At 46.6% G+C, this 25040-nt stretch overlaps 2 protein-coding genes across 16 annotated transcripts in view; one reads left to right on the top strand and one right to left on the bottom strand.

Annotated features, from left to right (window-relative positions):
- EML1 (EMAP like 1) overlaps positions 1-25040 on the top strand; it is a 202843-nt gene that overhangs the window by 35847 nt on the left and 141956 nt on the right. For 5 of the 12 annotated variants that reach the window (XM_037738337.1, XM_037738336.1, XM_037738335.1 and 2 more), the window contains exon 1: positions 372-784. The exons of 3 other annotated variants lie outside the window; for them this stretch is intronic. In XM_037738337.1, coding sequence (XP_037594265.1) covers positions 601-784 — 184 coding nt within the window. In that variant the 5' untranslated portion in view covers positions 372-600. Of the gene's footprint in view, positions 1-371; positions 785-19999; positions 20201-25040 lie in introns of those variants that run through there. 4 more of the 12 variants (XM_017528142.1, XM_017528140.1, XM_017528139.1 and 1 more) reach the window with 2 other exon arrangements.
- Positions 14638-20025, bottom strand: LOC119471152 (collagen alpha-1(I) chain-like). 4 transcript variants are annotated; one of them, XR_005200181.1, is made up of 2 exons: positions 17925-20025; positions 14638-15021 (listed from the first exon to the last, which is right to left on the bottom strand). XR_005200181.1 is itself a non-coding variant. In XM_037738339.1 (2 exons), exon 1 carries the CDS (start codon positions 19994-19996, stop codon positions 19229-19231), a length of 768 nt encoding a protein of 255 aa, XP_037594267.1. In that variant the 5' UTR covers positions 19997-20025; the 3' UTR covers positions 14638-15021; positions 19200-19228. The 4 variants fall into 4 exon arrangements, 1 of the variants encoding a protein (XP_037594267.1); XR_005200182.1 differs by having other exon boundaries at positions 18019-20025; XR_005200183.1 differs by having other exon boundaries at positions 19125-20025.

Here is a 25040-nt window from a genome sequence, read left to right as displayed (position 1 = left end):
TAGCCATCATTTCATAAAAGCAGGGCTACTTTGTCACCCATGTCAGATGAACAATCTCAGAATGAGGCTGAGTTCTAAAATTAAAATACATTTTATTTCGTGACAAACTCCCTCCACGTTTTCCTCACTATTCCATAGACAGGCACTGGGAAGCCTCCCACACAGCGAGGGCCATGGTAGCCCAGGCTGCGAAGACCCCAGGAGGTCCCAGAATCTCCCTGTGTCAGGCCCAGGGAGGGGTGGACATTGCCCAGGACCGTGCCGCTGGGAGAGGAAAAGGGTTTTCCAGTTTTTCCCCAGGCAGTTCTCCACCAAAATGCCATCTGACGACAAAGAGGCAGGCACTTGCTCCCGGATCCCCTCTCCGCTCTGCAGAACTCCCAGGCCACGAAGCTCATTTCACTGACTGCAGCTGTCCCCCTGGGGCGCCCCGTCTGCCCTACTTGCCATCACCCAGATGCACAGGATCTTGTGGCAGAAAGCAGGAGCCTGGATGGGAAGAGGAGCAGCCAGGCCGAGGTGGGCGCCGCTCCCCCTCCCCAGCCCTGCCCAGGTCCTGAGAGATCTGGGACCTGAGGCTCATTAGTGCCTGCATAATGGATGCCTCCTTCTCTCTTCTTGGAAATCACCCGCCCATCTTGCTTAATGGCCACAAGGGAAGCGGGACCTCTGTGCTCTGCTCATAAAGTGGCCTCTGCCTCTCCATTTCCCCTTGGAGGAGGGGCAGCAGAGCGGCTCACACAGGGGAGACCTGGCCTCTTGTCTTCTGCTTCACGACGGCCGGGTGAGCATCTTCCCCCACTCCCTCCCTCAGTCTGTCCTACTGAGGGGCTGGGGTACTGGGCTAAGGGTGGGGGGCACTTCTGAACCATCCTTGAGGGTGGGCAGAAAGAGCCTGGGCCAGGAGAAGAACCCTTGGCAGGACTCCAGGGGAGACAGCGAGGGAGGGAGGGTGACAGAGAGCTCCAGGCAAAGAGCAGAGGGCCTGGGGATGAGAAGGGGTTCTAGGCATGGGGAAGTTTCCCGGGCTCTAAAATGACTCTGGTCGCAGCACAGGGTAGCCTTGTGACCTCCACCCTAACCCATATCCGCGCTCCTCACCACATTGTTCTTAGGCGGCTCTGGGGCCTGGCGGGGGCCAGAGTCAGCTGGAATACCCTGGTTTGGCCATGGTGATTGTTAAAAGATGCAAATGCTTCTGTAATGCCCAGTATTTCTGTCATGTTGCTCTGTTCTCAATGCCCCCTGAGTGTACCTTTTTCCTTCTCCCACGCCCCTCCCCTGGCACTGTTCAGACCTCCCCATATCCACCCACTCAAGAGTTCGTGCTTGGGACGTCAGAGGCCCTCCAAGCCCCTGCTCTAGCCCTGGCCGCACAGGATACTGCGTATCTTCTATAGCTCCATGGGGATAGGCTGGGTGCTCAGCGGCATGGCTGAGTGACTGCTTGCATCCTTGGGCAGATGCCCTGCCTGCTGATGAGGGCCACGCTTATGGTGCCCTACAGTTCTAGGGCTAAGGGGCCATCTTCCTGTGTCCGTGTGAAGTCTTGGGTAGGGGAGAAGCTGAAGGAAGGGAGGGCAGAAGGAGGAGTGCCTTGCCAGCATCCTCTTGAATGAGAACAAAAGTTGAGAGTGGAAATTTTAATTGCAAAACCTACTGACAGCTTGACTTTAAGGAAAAGATGAGCTAAATTTAACCTAGCCAGTTAAAGAGCCAAAAATGCAATTTACTAATTAGCTTAAAATGGAAAGTAGTCCAGTGATCAAAAAAAATTTTTCTGGTTAAAAAAAAAAAAAAAAAAAAAAAAAAAGAGTTTATTCCTCTTTTCATACTGACATGCGTTTGAATACTGTTATGTAATTAGGAATGCAGTTTGCTGGCGCACTGCCCAGGACACGGAGGCAGAGCCTCACAGGCTTCTTGAAAAGCTATGAGAGCCCTGAAATAGGCATGAGCCCATGTCTTCACGTCAAATCTGTTTCCTAATTACAGAGCATCCAGGAGGGATCCGATCTCTGTTCTCAGGCAGTGCAGAGCTCAGTGGGTGAACGAGGCAAGGCCACAGAGGACTGTCACAGACCTGGACAAGTACTAGGCACTAAGTGTTCAGAGGAGGGAGACAGGGCAGAAGGCAGGGAGGGAAGGGCAGGCTCCCAGAACGGTGGCATTTGAGATGAACTTGAGAGGTGGTGACTGGGGAACTGTGGAGCCACAGAAAGGGACAGTCAAGATGTGAAATGAGAAAGTGAGGCAGACCCAGAGTACGGCAAATGGTCCACTTCACAGGCAAGTAGGCTGAGGCACAGGCGGACATGACAGATCCCACGCTAGCAAGGTTGGCCTGGCACCATTGCAGTGGGCCCTTGGGCAGGGTTTACTCTTCATGCCAGGCAGCAGGGAGCCCAGGGGCTTTTGATCTGGAGAGTGATTATGTTAGAGTTGCATTTTAGCAGACTGACCTGGCCACCGTGTGAAGATACGTTTTCATGACTGTGGTATGTACTTTACTTCACATGATTGTTGTGCCAATTTGAAAGGCGTGCCTAAGACATGCATATAACTTATTAGCCTCTTCTCTCCTTTGTGTAAGGGCAGTATGGGGATAGCAATTCAAGGTCATTTCAAGAACCTTGAATAAAACATTTTGTAGATTCATCCAGAACATTATAAGAACATTAATAGTTTTGACACAAAAAATAATATTCAGGGAAAGGAGAGTTTTCCCATCACAACTTCATGATACAGTTGGTATTTATATTATTCCAACTAAAACATGATTTTTCTGAACTATGGCTATCTTTTAAAAATATTTTCCTGCTGCTTTCAAATGGTACAATAAAATGTCCTACAAGCAAAAATAAAATCTTAGCAGGTAACACAGCCATTCTCTTATTAAATATATTGGAGAGATTCTCCTCAGAGCGCTTACAGATGAAGCTGAAAGAAGCAATTATATTTGTTATAAATGGAAGAACTATAAAAACCTGTGATATTGTCCAGGTGTGGTGGCTTATGCCTGTAATCCCAGTACTTTGAGAGGCCAAGACAGGTGGATCACCTGAGGTCAGAAGCTAGAGACCAGCCTAGCCAATATGATGAAATCCCATCTCTACTAAAAATACAAAAAATTAGCTGGGCGTGGTGGTGGGCACCTGTAACCCCAGCTACTTGGGAGACTGAGGCAGAAGAATCATTTGAACCTGGGAGGTGGAGGTTGCAGGTAAGCTGAGATCTCACTACTGCACTCCAGCCTGGGTGACAGAGCGAGACTCCATCTCAAACAAACAAAAACTTGTGAAATTAATGAGTGCAGAATCCCTATGATGTGCAGCTGAACATTTTACTAACATGTTTATTGGATATAGCTAGACACTACAGGACGTCAGTAAAAGTACACAAAATAATGTAATTAAGGGCCACATCTCAGTATACAGTATATAAGTGAATTCTAATTTGTCGTCATGAGTAATATTGGCCATAAGTGAATTCCCCTCTTCTCAACTGGCAATAACGTGTTGCCCGCAAGTTTGTTTTTCGGCTACCTTTCCTGCAGCCACATCCTCTTCTCCCCAGAGTGGCCAATATGAGAAGACATAGATTACATATTCCTATATTGTGCAGGAATTTCTCCTGATGGATTTATCATAGGAACTCTTTAAATCATGAGCTTCAGCCACTGTTGTCCCAAGACCTTGCATTGGTTTCAGATATAGAATTGACAGTTCTTCAGAAAATCAGCTACCATGCAAAATAAAGTAAAGGACACACAGAGCTTTAGCCTCCTTGAAGTTTTTCTTATTGAAAGGAAAGATCCTTTCTGAGCAGGAATTGAGATTTCCTTTTCAGCTGTCCCTGCAGCCAACCCACAGACTCACAGCAAATGTTTGTAGAATGAATGAATGAATGAATGAATGAAGAACAAATAAATAAACGGAAGCTCAAGAAGTTAGATTAAAATGTACATGATTTTAAACTTAATTTAAATGTATCAGTTACACACTGCATGTACTTTAAAAAATCAAATAGTTCTATAGGGCTTAAGGCAAAGAAGTTGCAGTTCCCTTTCCTCATTTCCCACGCCATCCCTAACATTCTTCCCACCTCCCAGAAGCCGTTGCCACTTCCTTGCCTTTTGGTATGCCTTTACCTCTCTTTTTGTTTTTTTGAGAGGAGTCTCACTCTGTTGCCCAGGCTGGAGTGCAGTGGCGCAATTCTGGCTCACTGCAACCTCTGCCTCCCGGGTTCAAGTGATTTTCCTGCCTCAGCCTCTTGAGTAGCTGGGATTACAGGCACCTGCCACCACGCCCAGCTAATTTTTGTATTTTTAGTAGAGATGGGGTTTCACCGTGTTGGCCAGGCTGGTCTCAAACTCCTGACCTCAAGAAATCAGCCCACCTTGCCCTCCCAAAGTGTTGGGATTACAGGTGTTAGCCATCACACCTGGCCACCTTTACCTTTTTGAAATAACATGCATATACTGCTACTTGCTGATTGTTCAAGTCAAAACATTTTTCTGGGGGGTTTGTTTTGTTTTGTTTTGTTTTGAAACAGGGTCATGCTCTGTTGCCCAGATTGAGGCTTACTGAAGCCTCAACCCTGCCGTGGCTCAAGCAATCCTCTCCCTTCAGCCTCCTGAGCAGCTGAGACTATAGGCACACACCACCATGTTTGGCTAATTTTTGCCCTATTATTAATTTTTGTAGAGACAGGGTCTCACTATGTTGCCCAGGCTGGTCTCAAACTCCTAGGCTCAACTGCCTCAGCCTTCTAAAGTGTTGCGATTGCAGGCATGAGCCACCAATTTGAAAGGCACCAATTTGAAAAGGTCTGGGTCAGGCATTTTTTAATTTGTTAATGTCCCTCCAGGAAGATGAAGATTTAGTTCTCACTCACATCGCTCACTCTCACATGTGGATAGATACCCTTCCTCTTCCTGATATAGTCATGTCAGAATTTTTAAATTTGGCCAGTGTGTGCTTATATTACTATGACTATGAAACACTACTCAAAGTTAAGCCATATTGTATGATTGAATTTCCTTTCTTATACAATTTTTTGTTTTTCCTGGAGTAAATAAGTGTCTTCTATATCCTGTGTATCATTCACTAAGTCATCCCCAACTATTCTGCTTTCTATGCAAATCTCTTTCTGACAGCTTCTGATTTCATCTTCTTGGTGGCATTTCTCCAGAGCCTCTTTTCTCCCTCTGCAGTCTGGACTGGCTGTCTGTTGGCATGATTGTTACTGTCCATCTACTTCCTGGGGATTCCTTTCACTTCTCTCCTGTGTTGATTCCTTGTTTTTTGAATCCCATGTCATCTTTCTTGGCGCCTCCCTCATTCTGGTGGAGCACATCCTGCAGCACTTTTCTGAGAAAGGAGGCACAGAAGAGCTAAGTTTTTGAGATCTTGTGTGACTAGAAATGTCTTTATTCCACTTGCACACATGATTTCATGGTGTGTCTGGGTCTTTAGTTATTTTAACAGGTTAAAATAATTTTTCTCTCAAAAATGTATTTTTTGCATTTATCTGTTGTCTTCTAGCTCATATTATTACTGTTTAGAAATCTAATGTTATTTTAATTCTTAATTCTTTGTCTGAAATGACTGTTGTTTCTCTCTGGAAGCTTTTTGAATGTTTTTGTATTCCCAATGTTCTAAAACATTTGGTGCCTATAACATCTGGTGGATATAATATTTGGCGGGTATAAATAACATTTGGTCATGGCATTTTCTTTTTCCTCCATTGTGCTGGGCACTCAGTAGCCTCTTTCAATCTAGAAATTCATGTTTCTTTGCTTTGGAAAATTTTCCTGAATTATTTATTTGATGATTTCCCTTCCTATTTTCTTCATTTTCTCTTCCTGAAACCTGTTATTCAGATGCTGAACTTCCCAATATGCTATCCCATTTTCTTCCTCTTATATTCTATGTAGCTTTGTCTTTTTTATTCTGTTTTTTTCGGGGAGATTTATTCAACTCTGTCAGTATTTCTGTGAGGATTTTATTTCTATGGCCATATTTTTAATTTTCAAAGACTTTTTAATCATCTAATTTTATAAATAGCTTTCTTCTCTTGTTTTTTTGGATGCAGTAAGTTTGACCTCTGAGGATATAAATAAAGTTTTATTTCCTCCTGCTCTCTGTGTTGTCTGTTTCCTCATACCCCCTCACTCTGTCTTTTTTGTTACTTTTATATTTTCTTAAACATTCAGATTCTTGGCTCTCCAGTCAAATCTTAAAGGGGGACATTCAAACACTACCTGCAAGCCCTGAGTTTACAGATGAGACTTGTCAACAGGTGAACTTCACTCTGTTTCCCAACCTGCCCAACCTCTAGGTCTTTCCACAAGACTTTGTCATATTCCCTAAAGCAGGTCCTTACACACTCTTGCCTGGACAGCAGACCCCTGGCTTCCAATATTCTGGGAGCTGAGGGTGGGAAAAGGCTGGGACAAGGTCTCATCTTTCAGCATCAGGCTATCATTTCTTTGCCATCTTTAGGATGCTGCCCATCCCCTCGGGCATCCCTTTGTGCAGAGAACCCCTTGGTTCACCTGTTTCACAGATTGAACCTCCAATCTTCTGCAGGGAGAGAAAGGAGACTGGGGAGGAATCTATCTGCTTCTGTCTAAGTCACCTGGAGCTGCCATAGCAAAATACCACAGACTGGGTGGCTCAAACAACAAAAATGTATTCCTCACTATTCTGGAGGCTTGAAGTCTAGTCAGGGTACCAGCATGGTTGGATCCTAGTGAGGGCTGTCTTCCTGGCTTACAGACTGCCACCTTCTTGCTGTGTCCTCACATGGCAGAGAGAAATAAGAGCTATATCTCTCTCTCCCTTTTCATAAGGTCACCAATTCTATCAGATCAGGGCCTCACCCTTAAGCCCTCATTTGACCGTAATTACTTCTTAAAGGCCCCATCTCTAAATACAGTCACTTTGGGGGGGTTTTCAGTGTATAATTTTGGAGGGGAGCACAGTTCAGTCCATAGCAGTTTCTTAAGCAGACCTTCTTGTGTCCCCACTGCAAGAGGTACCTGGTCCTGCCCATTCCTAAGCCTTTGAGGGTTCTCTGTGGGGGAAGTAGGTTGTTCCTTGGCTGCCCACCCTTGCTGGCTTTGAGTTCAGCTTGTCTGGAGCAGATGAGACTGTACCTCCCCTTTTCCTATTTTCCAGTTTGAAGTTGTATAGAGGTTGTTTGTCTTCCATCCTCTCTATCCTGTGGGTATGAGGAGTTTCAGTAGAACGTGGAGACAAACTCAATACTCCAGCTACCGCCTTTCCCTGCAAAGGCACTGATAGCGCTGCCTGTCAACAGGATGCTTATGTTGACAACAAGTGGTCGCGTGCCGCATCATGACAAGTGTGTCAGTGATGGACTGCACGTCTGATGGTGGTTCCATAAGGTTACGACACTGTATTTTTAGTATACCTTTTCTCTGCTTAGATGCTGGCATTCACAAATCCTTGCCATTGTATTACAGTTACCTGCGATATTCACTACAGTAACCTGTCGTGCAGGTTGCAGCCTGGAAGCAATGGGCTGTACCACGTAGCCCAAGTGCGTAGTGGGCTGTACCACGTAGCCTAAGTGTGTAGTGGGCTGTACCATCTGGGCTTATGTAAGTGCACTCTACAATGCTCGCATCTAACATCAAAGTTCTTAGAACGTATCCCATCGTTAAGCAACATCTGACTGTGTGTGTTGAATGAGTGATTGAAGCCTCACATTTCCTATGGTATTTCATCCACCTCATCCTTTAACCTTCCTCTCCCAGCTGATGAAGCATCTCTCCTTCTTTTTAAGGCCACCTGCCCCCGCCCCCATATACTGCTTGGGTCCAGCTCAGTCCTCTGCACGGATGCCTGTTGCACTGGCCACCTCCCTTCTGCTTGACTAGTCCCCAGCTTACTTTCCTCTGATCCTTTCCTCCTTCCATCAAGCGTGCTTGGCTCTTCCCCTCCTGACACCACCCGCTCAGGTGGGTTTCCCAGTGCCTTTCTCCTCCCCAGCCACCTGTGGCCTGGCCAGCTCTGGCCCTTAGGCCCTGCCACTGCTTACTGGTGGTGCCCCCCGTGCTGCATGCCATCCTCACTGCCAAGGCCATGCCTTCCCCCTGCACTCACTTCTCTTCCCGATCCCCAGACCACCCACCACTCCTGCCCTCCGGACTCCAGATCCTCCCTTGGCTTCTTTTGCATCAGCGGTGTGGTCTGGTGGGCCAGCTCCCCACCTCATGGCTGGGAGGATGGCTGCCAGCCCAACCCAGGCTCACACCACCTCACCTGGAACATTCCAGCAATGTGTCTTCATGCCTCGTGTCCCCTGGCCCAGGTGTGTGCACTTCCCATCCATCTTCCTGAAGCACAGCCCTAACTGTGTGGCTTCCAACAAGCTCCTATTGCCCATAGTCCAAGCCCAGCCCATTAGTGTGGGGTCCCAGGCTCGCTGCAGTGGGGCTGGGTGCCTTCAGTCTGAGCTCCCTGTCCCCTCTTGGATGTTAACAGAGCTGGATGTCTTGTCCGTTCCCGGGTATACTGAGTATGCACTTCTAGCCTCTTTCCTGCCTCCTCTCCACACCTCTCCGCTCCCAGGCCCATTAAGGCTGGAGCTATGCCCCCCACCTTTTGACTTCTGGACTCCTCCATCCGCCCCAGCCCCTGGGGGTGTGGTAATCCCCATGTGTCTATCTGTCCCAACACCAAGCAGCAAACACTTTCCAAATATGCCTTGCGGGGCAAGCACAGATGAACCCACAGCACGAGGCCCATGGACCCGCCCTATCGTAGGGTACCATTATTCCTACCTGTCTCCAGCCAGGGTGTCTGCTTGCATGCTTGGGTAGAATCAGCCCTTCCCCCTCCTTCCTTCTCCCACCCCTCCACCCCCACCAGCTCTCTCTTATTCTGTCTTCTGTTGAAGAGGTGGCTGCTCAAAGCAGAAACGTGAGGGTTTGGGCCTGACAGGACTGGATTTAAATCCCAGCTCTACCATTTACCAACACTGTGAGCCCGAGCCAGGCCCCTGTGCCTCTGGCCTGACGGAGTTTCCTTACATGCCAGGTGGAGGCAGTGCCAGCTAGGCGTGCAGCTGGGACTGGAGCTGGCGCCTTATGGTGACTGAGCCTGCGTGAGTGTGACCTGCAGCGGGTTTTCTCCCCTCTGGGCTGTGAGGCACTCGGGCGTGGGATGGTGCATTATTTCCTGTTGCGTCTCCTGTTCCTGGCACAGCAGTGGCATCAGTGTGGGAAAATGTGTGGGCCCAGGGTCAGCTCTCAGCAACAGGTGACCAAGCCTGGGCGGGGAGGGGAGCAACTTCTTATGGAGCTGACTTCCAGAAAGACACTGAGGACCTTTGCCCAACTCTCCGGTGTAGCTGGAGTCCCGGGACCATGGCAAAAATATGAGCAAGAGCTCCCGAACTCTCCGTTAATTAGGAACAGGTGCAGCATCTCTAGAACAGCAGGGTGGAAAAGCCTGTGACGGAGCTGATGGCAGGGGCCAAGCGAGCCCCAGTAATGCGACTTTCCTTGGACTTTCCTGCTACAAATCCAGATTTCTGGAAACTTCTCTTTATTTCTTGCAACTTTGATATTGTGAGGCAGCTTATGATAGCATTTGAAGCATAACCTGTATCAATGTAGATAATCTTCTTTCAATTCACCCTGTGGAAAGATTCTAAATCTTTCTTTATTAACTAGGATGACCATACAATTTATCATCCAAACCAGAATACAGAGTCTAGGGGTACTTTTTTTTTTTTTTTTTGAGACAGAGTCTTGCTCTGTCACCCAGGCTGGACTGCAGTGGTGCAATCTCAGCTCACTGCAAACTCCACCTCCTGGGTTTAAGAGATTTTCCTGCCTCAGCCTCCCAAGTAGCTGGGACTGCAGGTGTGCACCACCACACCGGCTAATTTTTGTATTTTTAGTAGAGACGGGGTTTCACCACGTTGACCAGGATGTCTAGATCTCCTGACCTCATGATTCACCCGCCTCGGCCTCCTAAAGTTCTGGGATTACAGGCATGAACTACTGCACCCAGCCCCACCCAAAGGAGAGCTATTAATGAGCACCCAGGACAAAGGCCTAAACCTGGCTGTCCCAGGCCCACTGGGATCAGTAGTTGCTCTAATATTAGCTTATTTACTCTGTGGTTAGTCGGTAGCATGCCAGGAACTGCCATAAAACCTTACAGGCAACATGATGGGGTGAACGAACAAAATGCCCTGCCAATCCCATCCACTGGCAGAGATGCTGCAGCTGGAAATTCATTTGCAATCTACTCTGGTGCCTGCACTTTGTATGAATTAGAGAAAATTATAACATCAAGTTTCCTAAATGGAAGGACTTTTTCTTGTCTTTTTTTTTTTTTTTTTTTTGAGACAGGATCTTGCTCTGTCGCCCAGGCTGGAGTACAGTGGCATGATCACGGCTCACTGTAACCTTGACCTCTCGGGCTCAATCTTCCCACCTTTCAGCTTCCTGAGTAGCTGGGACTACAGGGACATCCCACCATGCTTGGCTAATTTTTGTATTTTTTTGTAGCGACAGGGTTTCCCACGTTGCCCAGGCTGGTCTCAAGGGATCCACCCACCGTGGCCTCCCAAAGTGCTGGAATAACAGGTGTCAACCACTGTGCCTGGCCTGAAAGGAATTTTTTTTTGAGACAGAGTCTTGCTCTGTCACCCAGGCTTGAGTGCAGTGTTGCGATCTCGGCTCACTGCAACCTCTGCCTCCTGGGTTCAAGCAATTCTCCTGAGTCAGCCTCCCAAGTAGCTGGGATTACTGGCGCCCATCACCACAACCGGTTAATTTTTTTGTATTTTTAGTAGAGATGGGGTTTCACCATGTTGGCCAGGCTGGTCTCAAACTCCTGACCTTGTGATCCACCCGCCTTGGCCTCCCAAAGTGCTGGGATTATAGGCGTGAGCCACCGCACCCAGCCCAAGGACATTTTAAATAGAATAAATCAAGCAAGTATTTCTTTTAATTTTCGACTTCAGATACTTGAAAATACGTAAACTCTTTTGATGGAGTCAAATCATTAGGAACACTTTTGGTAAATAGCCTACTGGGTTTCTTAGGTAATAGAGTTGTCATACCCATTTGGACTATTAAATTATCTGCAGAAGGCTCTGAAGTTCATGATTCTGCGGTGTTGACATTTTGCAATAGGATAATGAAGCTGGAGAGGCCCTTGATAAGGCTGTCTTTATCACATAGTACTGTTTCTCGGCCAGTGCCTCTCCCCCATCCCAGCCCATCCAGGCCCCATGATACACGGGAAGACCCAGAGCTGGGTTCACCAGGCTAATGCTGTCTCGCCTTTGTAAGATAAGCTGCAGATCTGCATCCCTATGTGAGGCTCCCAGCCAGCGGCATGGCGAGGGAGCTCACAGGCTGAGTGGAAAGACATTTCCAACAGCAGGAATCTCACAAGCAAAGCCTCAAGGGCAGACAATTGTGGGTGTTTGGGAAATGAGAAGCAGAGAGGATTGATAGGGGCCAAAGGCATATGAACCAGAGGAACTAGGGGAGCCATGAAGGACCCTGAAAGCCAGTCTGTGTGGTTAGGACTTCACTCTGCAGGCTCCCTTTTCTCTTTTTTTTTTTTTTTCCAGATGAAGTTTTACTCTTGTTGCCCAGGCTGCGGTGCAATGGTGCGATCTCGGCTCACTGCAACCTCTGCCTCCTAGATTCAAGCAATTCTCCTGCATCAGTCTCCCGAGTAGCTGGGATTACAGGTACATGCCACCGCATGTGGCTAATTTTGTATTTTTAGTAGACATGAGGTTTCGCCATGTTGGCCAGGCTGGTCTCGAACTCCTGACCTCAGGTGATCACCAGCTTCCGCCTCACAAAGTGCTGGGATTACAGGCATGAGCCACCATGCCCAGCCTCCTTTTTCTCTAACAAAGAGAGTAATCTTAACACTGGAAGGGATAGAAGAAACATCCCTGGGGAGAAATTGCCAAGAGCCTAAGATGGCAATAGACTGTTCAGTTACCATGAATACATTCTCCAGGCCTCAGCAAGCCACCTTGAATTTTGCCAGATGGGAGTTGCAGAAAACTGGGAAGGGAAAAAAGGTCATAATTTTCCAAAAAGCAGAAAAAGTTGGATTCTGGAAAATGCAGATGATACATTTGCTGTTAATATTGGTTCTGAGCAAAAATTTTCACAGCTCTTTGAAGAGCTAGTGTGTAAACACTTGGAAGGAAAAGTGGTGCCTAACAGCCAAACCAACCTCGTTCCCTCTTTTCCTGTGTTACCAGACTGGATTTACAAAGCAATGGAGAGGCTTCTTCATAAAATCCTGTGGACAATGAAGAAGAAAGTAGGCTAGGTGAATGAATGGTTGGGGTGATTTCATTTTTAGTTGAACAGGCATTTCCAAAGCTCTGAGAAACAGATCAATAGAGACGTGGCTGGGAGGCATCCAGTGCCATACACAGGACTCTGCGCCCCTCCTGTGCCGCTAACCTGATTATCAATTATAAGAACAAAGGAGACATTGAAGGGTGCACGATGGCACATTCACTGCTATCAAAATGCCAGATTTAAGAGTTTAAAAGATTTTGGTTGGCTAAAATGATGGATAGAAGCCAATAAAATGGCATTTAACAAGAGTAAAGATAAATCTTGTCACTGAAGTTTTTTAAAAAAATCAATTAGCTCAGTACAGGATGGAGAAGATCCAACAGCAGTTCATTTTTAAAAGGCTGATAGGTTTATAATTGACCGGAAGTTCAACCTGGAGCCTACAGTCTACATCCTGGCTGCTCAAAAAAAAAAAAAAATCAATACAAGGTTTAGTTGCATCAATAGAATCATAATATTCAAGATACTAAAGGGAAATGCCACCCGGGTCAGTCCTCTGAGGTAACTGTATGCAGTTCTGGGTACCTGAATTTCAGGATTCAGGATAAAAGGATCTGGTTGGGTGGGATGGACATCTCTCCAGACAAGGAGTCTAGAAACAATGTCACATGGTGGACAGGGAGGAAACGGAGAATGTCGCCCTGGAGAAGATGTGCGTTCTCCTGTTCTCTTCCAGGCATTTGAAAGCCTATCATGTATAATAGGCCACCACTTTTGTCCAGAGTTTATTCGTTCACTCAGCATTTACTCACTGCCAACTACATTCAAACTTGTGTCAAGCATGATGGGCATTAGGGGTATATGATTTCCCAGGAGAGACAGACTTGTACACAAGTTCCCACAAGGCAAAGCAGATTGGCACAAGCGCAGATGTGCTCATGACTGCGAAGACCCTGCTGACAGGGCAGCTCCTACCCTGGCGGGCAGGGGAGGTGGGCACTCAGACCTAGGGCACAGCACTGGCCAGGGTTCAAAGCCTTCAAGTGCACAGCACGTCTGAGAGTTGTGAAGAGGAGTTTTTAGAAAGCACGGTGGGGCAGGGGTGTGTTGAATGCCAAAGACGGCATTTGCAGCAGGAACGCAGACAGACTTGAAGTCCATGCCAAGATGTTTGCACTTAATATGGTAGGCAGCAGAGAACGAGAGGACATCAGTTAGTGCCTCTTTGGGTAAGTTAACCCTGGAGTAATGAAGCCGGACTGGGTAAACCAGGACATAGGCTACTGTTGCAATGTTCCAGAGGAGATAGGAGCCAGAAGCAGGAGACAGGGAGATGAAATTGACCAGACAAAAGTAGGATTGGTGAAGAATGCTTTGGCAAGGGCAATTTGGGATAAAAATAAACAACAATCTTTTTAATAATTGGAGTGCTTCAGATCTGAAAGGGGCAGAGTGACCATTTGTCTGGGATGTTATAGAAAGGACAGCTGCATCAGCAAGCGGGTTGGAGGCCACAGAGTTGAATGTTCCCTTACAGTTGTGAGAATCAGTGATTTCCTCTCACTTTGTGGAGTAATGATTTTATCATGAGAAGCTATATTTTATATTTTAATATCAGTAGTGAATGGTGCTGCATCTGTGGAATAGCTAATTCTTGACTCTGAGATTCTTTTCTGAGATTCCCTTTTTTTTTTTTTTTTTTTGAGACAGAGTCTTGCTCTTTCGCCCAGGCTGGAATGCAGTGGTGTGATCTCGGCTCACTGCAAACTCCGCCTCCCAGGTTCAAGGGATTCTCCTGCCTCAGCCTCCCAAGTAGGTGGGATTACAGGCACCTGCCACCATGCCCGTCTAATATTTGTATTTTTAGTAGAGATGGGGTTTCACCATGTTGGCCAAGCTGGTCTCATACTTCTGACCTCAGGTGATGCCCCTGCCTCATCCTCCCAAAGTGTTGAGATTACATGCGTGAGCCACCGCACCCGGCTTGTCTCTGAGATTTCTATACTAACTGTATTGATCTGCTCGGACTCCCTTAAGAATGTGCTACAGACTGGAGGACTGAAGCAGCAGAAATTTATTTTCTCATGATTCTGGAGGCTAGAACCAAGAGTGGGCAGGGCTGGATTTTTCTGTGACCCCTCTCCTTGGCTCACTGGTGGCTGCCTTCTCCCTGTGTTTTCACTGTATCTTCCCTCTGCTTGCAGCTCTGTCCAAATTTCCCCTTCTTAGAAGGACACCAGTCCTACTGGATTCCGCTCCAGCCTAATGCCCTCATTTTAACTTGATTACTTCTGTAAAGGCCCCGTCTTCAAGTAAGGAAACATCCTGAGGTCCTGGGGGTTAGGACTTCAACAGATGAATTTTGTGGAAGACACAGTTCAACCTATGATACGAACTGAAGGTCAACTTTCTCTACTCTTAGAGTAAAATCAGAAGCCCCCAACAGGATCTCCAACGCCCTATGCAAGCAGACCTCCTCATCTCCTGCCACAGCCTGCCTGACATGGCCGCCCCTTGCTCTGCCATGGCTGTTCTGGTAGCATCTTTTCCTCTTCAGTCCAGTTCAGACTCTCAGGAATAATCTGAAATCCTTCCTCCTAGCTTTGTTCCTTAGTGCTTATAATTTGTATTTATACATCTATCTGTATGATTATTGTATGTCTGAATGTCTCTTAGACTGTGACTATGACCTACAACAAGAAATGCCTTGTATTATATATCACAACTCAGCACATGTAGATACATTTTAAGTAAAGACCAATGTTTCCAGTACAAATACTCATTCTTGCTATGCCCAATGCACTCTGATATTCTGTATTCCATTTCATGCTAAAAACTGTGTTAGAACATACACAGCAGCCAGGCATGGTGGTGTGCGTCTGTAGTTTCAGCTGCTTGGGAGGCTGAGGAGGGAGGATCGTTTGAGCCCAGGAGTTGGAGGTTGTAGTGTGCCCTGATTGCACTTGTGAATAGTCACTGCACTCCACCCTGGGCAACATATGTTGCACCCTGGGCAACATACCTCCCTAATGTGTGTGTGTGCGCATGCGCGTGTGTGTACACACGTTACCATTGTAACCACTTTTAAGTGCACAATTATAAAGCATGAGCATATTCACATTGTTTTGCTACCAACACCACCATTCATCTGCAGAACTTTTTCATCATTCCAAACTGAAACTCCACACCCATTAAGCACTTGCCTCCTATTCCTCCCTCCCCGTAGCCCCTGGCAGCCATCATTCCACTTTCTGTCTCTATGACTTTGGCAACTCTAGGCACTTCATGTAAGTGGAGTCGTAGACTATTTGTGCTTTTGGGGACTGGCTTATTTCACACCAGATAGTGTCTCGCAGGGTCATTTATGTAGTAGCATGTGTCAGAATCCCCTTCCTTTTTAGGATGAAATAAGATTCCACCGTACGGATGGACCAATTTTGTTTAACCACTCATCCATCAGTAGATACTCAGGTTGCTCCCGCCTTTTGGCTATTGTGAATAATGCTGCTATGAACGTGGGTGTACAAATATCTGACCAAGTCCCTGCCTTCAACTCTTTTAAGTACCCAGAAGTGGAATTTTCTATTGCTTTCTTTCTTTTTCATTTTTGCCTTTTTTGTTCTTTGAGACAGCATCTCCCTCTGTTATTTAGGTTAGAGTGCAGTGGTACAATCTCGGTTCATTGCAACCTCCACCTCCTGGGTGCAAGCAACTCTTGTGCCTCAGCCTCCTCAGTAGCTGGGACTACAAGTGTCTACCACCATGCCTGGCTAATTTTTGTATTTTTAGTAGAGACGAGGTTTCACCATGTTGGCCAGGCTGGTCTTGAACTCCTGACCTCAGGTGATCCACCCGCCTTGGCTTCCCAAAGTGCTGGAATCACAGGCATGAGCCTCTATTTCATTTTAAAACTTGCCAATTATGACTCTTTAACTGACTTCACAGCCACCTGCAGTTTGGAAAGCACTGTGCTCTACATCCCCACCCCCAGGCATAGGGTCTGCACTGTGTAACTGTTTTGGGAAGAGTGTCAGATTAAACAATAGATGCACAAGGCTGCACATTTCTGGGTGATTTTTAAAAATGGCTTCTCTATGAATAAAGGCTACAGAGCTTTCACTTTCTCTTTCTCACACGTTGTACAAATGCTGCTATTAATTCCACTGAACACTGTGGTTATATCGTCCTAGAGAGTGCATATCATTTATTACAATGACAACATTTTTGGGGACAGGCTATAAATTATCTCACAATGACGTGGAATATCAGTCTGTTAAAATGTTTAGGCAAAACCATCACACATTATTAATTAAGTTTTCAGAGATTTTTCTTGAACTTTCTCCATAGATCTTTTTTAATGCTGTGTAGATTATACCTAATTGATTTAACATGCATATCATTGTAATTATTCTAAATTTAGATTTTTTTAGAGTAAGATTTTACCATTGTGGGAAAAACATAACTGTGTAGTACTCTAGGTTAAGAGAGTAATGATGATCTTTATCATCTCAAAAGAAAGTGGAGTGAGTTCTTGTCTTATTTGTAACTTTACTCTAATGGAAATAGTATCTCCTAAGAAAATATCCAGTTTAATTTTGCAGCTGAACTTTTAAACAGATGTCTCCTTTACCATGTCTGAATTGTGGTCACCAAATATCATAATATTAAACATCAGGAATGCTAACATTCTCTTTTTCTTTTTGAGATGAGATCTCACTCTGTTGCCCAGGCTGGAGATGGGCATTGCCCAGGCTGCACTGTATGGAGTGTGGTGGTGCAATCATAGCTCACTGCCACCTCAACCTCCCGGGCTCAAGTGATCCTCCCACCTCAGCCTCCCAAATAACTAGGACTAGACACACACACCCCTATACCTGGCTTTAAGAAAACCATCTTCTAATCATTCATGATAATTACTTCCTTTTCAAGTTCAGAAATGCCACACCTCAGCTTTTTGTGCCAATCATCCAACATATCATAAAGTATAAAATTGCAAAGTGGAGTAGAGAGAGCATGAAGACTGGACTAGACAGAGGGAAGATGGGAAATGAGGAGGATGAAAGGTATACCTGGGTGTTAAGCCTCACCCTTTGAAAGCCTCTTCTCCATAGCACCTGCCTCTTGCCTTAGAGAGGCAGAGAACCCACCTGTGCCCGAGGGGGCAAGGCGATCCTTTATCCGGCCTTCTGCCAACTATCTTTGCCCCCTTCCCCCACAATTTCCTTTACCTGCCAAAGTTTTCTTTTCTTTCTTTCTTTTTTTTTTTTTTTGGGACAGGTCTTATTCTGTCATCTAGGCTGGAGTGCAATGGCATGATCTTGGCTCACTGCAACCGCCACCTCCTGGGCACAGGTGATTCTCCCACTTCAGCTTCCCAAATAGCTGGGACCATAGGTGTGCACCACCATGTCTGGTTAATTTTTTTTTTTGTATTTTTTTTTTTTGTAGAGACGGGGTTTCCCATGCTGCCCAGGCTGGTCTTGAACTCCTGGACTCAAGCCATCCACCCACTTTGGCCTCCCAAAATACTGGAATTACAGGCATGAGCCACCACGATTGGCCTTCCTGCCAAGGTGTTCTAACATGCATGTACATGTCTTTTCCCTTTGATATACGGCGACCTATTTTCTCACCAGGGTGCTCCATGTCACCTGGGAGCCCTCTGCCACCAGACAGAAGGGCCTTACTCCAGCCTCATCCTACTTGAGCCTTCCTGCAGAGAACCCTGTGAAAATGCTCACTGGAAGCTTTCTGTGGGAGACAATGTCCTCTGCTGCTTCTCCTGCCTCTCAGACCATTCCTTCCCTCTCCTTTGTAGAGGCCGTGCCCCAGCCCCTCTCCAATTTTCCATTCTCTTCTTTAGAGATGTCATTTACAACCCCTTTGCTGACAACTCCTAAATCTCAATTCTTTCTCTCCAGTTGCTACAGGGCACTTCTAATTGGAGGTTTCGCTGTCCTCACTTGACCTTCCTGTCTTTCCAGCTGTATGGTCCTATAGCAACTTCCCTCTGGCCAGCCCTCGGAGCCTCATTTCTGGGTCACTGCAGACATCCTGGGCTGTTCCAGCAACAGGCGGCTCCCTAAGACAGCTCTCATCAGTGGCCTGCCTGTGTGAACCCTCCACACGTTCCTCCATCTCCCCCTGGGTCTGGTCAGGCTCCTCTGCAGCTCTGGGGTCCCCTCTCACCTGGCCCCTTGCCCTTAGGCCAGTCTTATTTCCCACCTGTCTGCACAATGTCTGCAGGCACTGTTCCTTCTTTCCTCACTAGCACTCTCCTGCCGGCTGTCCTTCATCCACCCAGTCACAGTCAAACCCGCGGCACCTGTGGCCCTTCAGCCTCCACCCACAATGCAAATTCCCCATTAACAATCCTGCTAGGACAGGGATAAGGTCTTAAACTTGCCCCTCTGCCCACAGCATGTAGCACCAGTCCTTACTAACCCACGTGCTAACTGTGCCACACACAGAGTGACAGAGCCTGTCCCTGACCTGCCATCTACCGATGTCCAAGCTGGGCTTCGGAAGGACAGGCCTGTGACCACAGAGAGGCCTGCGAGTTTCCCTAACTCAAACGTATTATTGAGTTCTTACTTCACCTACTGTGTTCAACCTGCACAAGTCAGTACCTACAATTTCAGAAATTTGCATGGAACTGAATAATGACTATGATGCAGCAGGAAGTGCAAACGTTCTGCAGTCTCTTTGGGACCAAGCCCATTCTTGGGTTAGATCATCCATTTTATATATTCTAATTTCCTGCTTCCCCACTTGTTATTTGGAGCATCTTTACCTACTTCAAGCCATGGGTATAAAATGCAAACCATTAACTGTATTTATATGCGTATAGGCTGGAAAAGTTACAAACTCATGGATCTGTGTGTTTCTCCCACTGCGCTATCTTCTAACTCTTGGTCTCTTTCTGATGTAGAATAAATTGATTTCCTTAGTCCTGTAGCGAGTTAAGCCTGTAATGTGGCAGATCTGTATCCCAGGGGCTGATCGTAGGGAAACCACAGAGCGATGTTTTAGCTGCGTCCTGTCCTCAACGCGGCGGACTTCCAGCCTGGTGCCAGGATGGCCTCTGCCCCAGTGTGAGAGAAGCTTCGAAGGTTCGAGCGGACTTGCCGGTCCTGTGCCACTTCTCAGTGAGGCAGGGCCTTGCTGCCGCAGAAAAACGTGCAGACCCAGGGGCGCGCCGGTCGGATGTGGCCCACAGGGAGCCGCGGCGTGGAAACGGCCGAAATGCGCGGGCGCGTTGTCCATGTTTGGTGGCGGCGCTGCCCGCGGGCGCCGGAACAGCGCGTCGGGGGCGGGTGGGCTTGGGCGTCCGCAGCGGAGGTCACCCCGCCCCCCCCAGGCCCGCTCTCTCCCAGCCCCTCTTTGTCCCCGCGCCCCCTCAAGGGCCGCCCGCAGCCTCTGGGCCCCCGAGCGCGGAGGCGGGGCCTGGCCGAGGGAACGGCGGGCGGCAGAGACGTCCCGCAGCACGCAGGCTGCCCGGGCCGCACTCCCCGCGGGGGAAGAGGCCGCGGGCGCGGGGAGGCTCGGCCCCGCCCCGCCACGTCCCCCTCCCGGCCCGGGCCCCGCGGCCGCCGAGGCCGCCCCCTCGCGGGCGGAGCGGGCGCTGGGCTCGCGCGGCGGCGGCGGCGGGCCCGGGGTTGCCATGGTAACCGGCAGCAGCAGCCGCCACAGCAGGGCCGGCCCCAGCGCCAGCGCCGGTCGCGGTCGGGCTCGGCTCAGTGTGTGGTGAGCGGCGGCGGCGCGGCCCGGCCGGGGAGCGGGCGCGGCCCGGCGGCCTCAGCATGGAGGACGGCTTCTCCAGCTACAGCAGCCTGTACGATACGTCCTCGCTGCTCCAGTTCTGCAACGGTGAGGGGCGGCCGCGCGGGGCCGGGGCGGCGGGCGGCGGCGACGGCGACGGCGGGGACCGAGCCGAGGGGCCGAGGCCCGGCGGCCGCGGGCGAGGCCGCGCAAAGTTGCTGCGGAGGGGCGCGCGGTCCCGGTTCCCGCCGCCGGCGCATTGTGCTGGGGCCGCGGGGCCGCGCCTCGCCCCGGGCCGCCCCGGGCTCCCCGCCGCCGCCCAGGCTCCCGACCCTGGCGCGCGGATCCCGCCGGCTCCAGCCCCCGCGGAGTGCGCCCGGGCAGGAGGCGCGTGGGGCGCAGGGCGGCGGGGAGGCCCGGGCAGCCTCCGCGTTCCGGAGAACGTGTTGCTTTTTTGCTTCCCAAGTCACATCTGTTTGGAAATGATTGGATGAAGAACTCGGGAAACAAATCCATTAGTAACAAAACCCTCCTGCGAGGATGCACGCAGGGTTCACTGTAGATGGACCCCCAGAACCCATTCAGGTCTACTTTAATGAAATCACCACAGTTTAATACAATCTAGAGCTTTTTAAATGGAAGCCACAGTGGACCTGGCCTCAGTGTTGCTTTTTATTTTGTTTATGGGATAATGGATTCTTTTTTCTTTTCTTTTTGTTTTTGCGATTTTACAGGAAGGAAACATTCATATCCACCAATATGGCATCTTTTTAAGAATATGAAATCCTACATGCTTGAAAGATTCAGTCTCTTTGACAGGGTTGAAAAAGATTTTCACAGCACACTGAATATTTTATCAGAACATGATGTGTGATAATTCATGCACAAAAGTTAACCACACTTTTTTTTTACATGTTGGATTTGTTGCTTCATCAAAGGGCCCCAAAAGCTTGTTAATGGGGGAAAAAATCTGTATTTGATAGAATTTGCGTAAGTGCAGTCGGAATAATTTTTAACGCTAGACCCTTTGATAACTGGAGCAATTGATTTTGATATTGTTTTGTGATTTAGGGAAACTTTTCTTGTTATTCGACACCTGTTTGTCACTGTAGCAGTAAAGAGTATTGCGTGTGTTGATTCATCCTCTGCAGTGGTGTTTTTATCTCTGGTGAAGTGTATCATCTTGTTCATGGTAGAATGTATACTCTGGTAGCTTCCGTAGCTTATACTTTACAACTGAACCATTTGTGGGTCTTCATGAACTTAGTCATTCCGTTTTCAGTGGAATTAAAGTTTCTACTCTGAATTTAACGCCAGTTTCCAAGAGCAGAACACCTGTGTTTTTGAGCCTCAGAAGGTGTTGAGGGCAGGTGAAATGTATTTGGTATGCTGGCAGGTCCCTGGAATACTTCATAGGATAGACTCATGGGAACGGTTTTGCTCTCCAGTAGATTAAATAGATTCCTCAATTAACATTTTGAATAGTTTCCTTAATTGACTTATAATCAATCATATTCAAATTATTATTTTTGATCTAAAAAGTAGGTACAGCCTCCCATATGCTTATGGTAGAATTCTCCCTATGCTGGTTGGAAAGATACGTGGCTGAAATTTATATTAAACGACTTTGAGGCATCACATCTTATGAATCTAATCCGAGGGCATGCTATTGACAGCTTGATTTGAGTTAGGAAAATGAGCTTAGATAGTTTTATTGGAGCAGTGGGTTGGGGGCCTGGTCATACTGTTCCTAAGTAGCAGTTCAGTCATAAAGTTGACCTACACTTCTATTCATCAATGTTTTGGTTTTCTGAATTTTCCTCTTCATTGCCAGCCTAGAGATATTGGCATGGTATTTTACTGGTGTTGATATCCAGAAGAAAGTAAAAACCAGCTCTTCTATTTTGTAGTGGTAACGTTTTAAAGGAAAAAACACCTTAACTAGAATCAAACAATAAGATCACTTTGTAACTATTGAATTACTTCTCTCAAAAAGTTCTTAGCTCTGTGTGTTTGTTATTTTTTTTTAGATTGTCGAATAAATTTTAAAGCAAGAGTGTCCTATGGGGCAGAAATGAATGTTAACTGGTGAATCTTAGGCAACAGATGTTTTGATGTGAAATATTTTAAAAGGCTTTTATTAAGTGAAAATATAAATGAATATGAGGCAGTTAATTACTATGATGATTCAATTAAAGCAGTGGATGACCGAAATGCCATTTCACCAGGAACTAAATTAAACATTTGGGTATTTCATTAGCTACGTTGGCAAACATTTTTCTTCTTTTTAAATGAGAGAATTAGATTACAATGGTAAGACTACAGCAGCATAATATATGAACTCATGCATTTTCATATGTTGAGTATGCTTCATGTAGTGACGAACTACGAAATCATGGTTCTACATTAACTTTAGAAAATATAATTCATACATGTGGTTTGGATGACTGTCATAGTTAACTTCTTTCTGGCCAAATAAAAACAAGATATGGGAGATTGAGATGGGAGGATTACTTACTTGAAGCCAGGAGTTTGAGAGCAACCTGGGCAACATAGTAAGACCCCCTCTCTCTACAAAAAATGTTTAAAAGTTGGCTGGGTATGGTGGCTTGAATCTGTAGTCCTAGCTACTAAGGAGGCTGAGATGGGAGGATTGCTTGAGCCCGGGAATTTGACGCTGCAGTGAGCTATGATTGTACCACTGTACTATAGCCTGGGTGACAAAGTGAGACCCTGTCGGGAGAGAGAGAGAGAAGATAATGTATAAATGAGAAGGGGGAAAGAGAAAAGTTTGTTCTAATGAATGAAATTTCTGCCTTCCATTATACTTTTTCTTGCTGTCTGTCCTTGTAATTTGTAAAGGACATGAAATGCAAAGTTAGGCAGTATTGAGCCTCCTGAAAAGGCTCACCGTCATCTTTCAGGAACTGCCTTTCTTATTTAAGCAGAAAATGTATGCATTGTTTTCTTCAGAGTATTTAAAATCTGTAAAGTGAGCTAGAAATCACAAACTTTCTCTTTTTTTTTTTTTTTTTTTTTTTTTTTTGAGACAGATCTCATTCTGTGACCCAGGTTGAAATGCAGTGGCATGATCACAGCTCACTGCAGCCTCAGACTCCTGGGCTCAAGCATTCCTACCTCAGCCTCTCGAGTAGCTGGGACTACAGGTGCACACTACCATGACCAGCTCACAAACTTCTTTTAAGGCTGAAGAAAAAAAAAACCACCTTGAAGTGTTTTGAAAAGTGAACAATAGCTACCCTTTATAAGCCAATTTATGATTTGGGAAACACTCCACATTTTCTTCGAAGCCTCATTTTGAGGTAGGTGGTGTTAGCATCCTTCCTTTCCATCTGAGGAAACGGAGGCTCAAAGAGATTTGGCAACTTTATCGGGCCACAGAACTAGTAAGGGCTTGGATACCAGCCTGAATCTGTGTGTGTGTATGTTAGTAATAGCTTTATTGAAATATTTACATACCATAAAAATACGTTTTTAAAGCGTACCATTAAGTGCATGTAGTATATTCACAGAATTGTACAGTTGTTACCACTCTCTGATTTTAGAACCTTTTCATTGCTCCAGAACACCGGTGCCTACTAGCAGTCACTCCATGTTCTCCCATTGCCCTCACCCCTGGCAACCATTCATCCACTTACTGTCTTTATAGATTCTGGACATTTTATGTCAATGGAATTATAGAATATGTGGTCTTTTGTTCCTGGCTTCTTTCACTTAGCATATGTTTAAAGGTTCATCCATGTTGTTGCCTGTGTCAGCATGCCGTTCCTTTTTATGGCCAAATTATATTCCACTGTGGGGAGATACCACACGGTTTAAATCCGTTTACCTGTTGATAGCTTATTTGGTTACTTCCACTTTTTGACTCCTATCAGTAAGGCTACTATGGGCACTCACATGCACATTTTTGTGTAGACTTATGTTTTTATTTCTCTTAAGCGGATATCTCAGAGCGGAATTGCTAGGTCATATGGTAACTCTGGGCTTTACATTTTGAGGAACCAGTCTGAACTTTTTGAAACCGAAATATCAAGCCCTTTTTTAAATTATACCTTTCTGATAAAAGCATAAGTAATTAAGGAAATGGATGAAGGAGAAAGAAGTGGGGGCAAGTAACAAAATGTTGCTCATGCTTTTCCGTGAGTCCTTTGGATCCTTTGATCAATCACAGCTCATCAAAATGAGTCACTGCACAACCGCACTTGGTTGCCATAGGTAATAAGAATCTCAGTGGCTGAACGAACCTGACAGGTCATCTCATCTCATGGTTTACTTTCTTAAGCCTTTGAGCTGTTTCTTCAAAGTAGAGGTTATCCAGGAACCCAATGGTAAAGCAGACAGATACAGAGCTGCCCTGACTGAAAGGGAGGGGGAGAGGGTGGTGATTTGGCCCACCTCTCTTTCCCCCACCCCTCTAGCTTGAAATCTCTGCTCTGTCGGGGAAACTGGAAAGGCTCTTCAAAGCTGAAATGGCTGTTTAACCCGTGCATGAGCATTTTCAAGAGACTAGAAAGTAACTACCTCTCCAGGCAATCCATTTTTTTCTCCAGAGAGTTCAGACTGTCAGTTCCTACAAGCAGTGAAAATTCAGCTGAAGTTCTGTCCCTTAGGTCCATAGAGAATAGGTTTAATGTCTTGTCCCTATACTAGATCATCACATGTTAGAAGACAATCATTATAGTTCTTTCTCACATCTTCTAACTCTTAAAATGTGATTTTAGACCCTTAATCATCTTAGTTGCCTCATCTACACCTGTTTCCTTTTGTCTCTATTCCTTTCTTAATTTGATACAACGGAATGTGGTATTCCAGGCATGGTTTCTACACAGAGAAGAATAGAATAGGATACATCACCTCCCTTGTTCCAAAGTCTACCCTTTTTCTTTTCTCCCCTTTTTTTTTGAGATGGAGTCTCGCTCTGTCACCC

This window comes from Cebus imitator, unplaced genomic scaffold, assembly GCF_001604975.1.
Source record: "Cebus imitator isolate Cc_AM_T3 unplaced genomic scaffold, Cebus_imitator-1.0 Scaffold52, whole genome shotgun sequence".
Lineage (NCBI taxonomy): Eukaryota > Metazoa > Chordata > Mammalia > Primates > Cebidae > Cebus > Cebus imitator.
This window is presented reverse-complemented; position numbering and strand designations above follow the sequence as displayed.

Excerpts from the sequence above, each read along its gene's own strand:
- LOC119471152 (XM_037738339.1), bottom strand. The coding sequence starts at position 19,996 with ATGGCAACCCCGGGCCCGCCGCCGCCGCCGCGCGAGCCCAGCGCCCGC.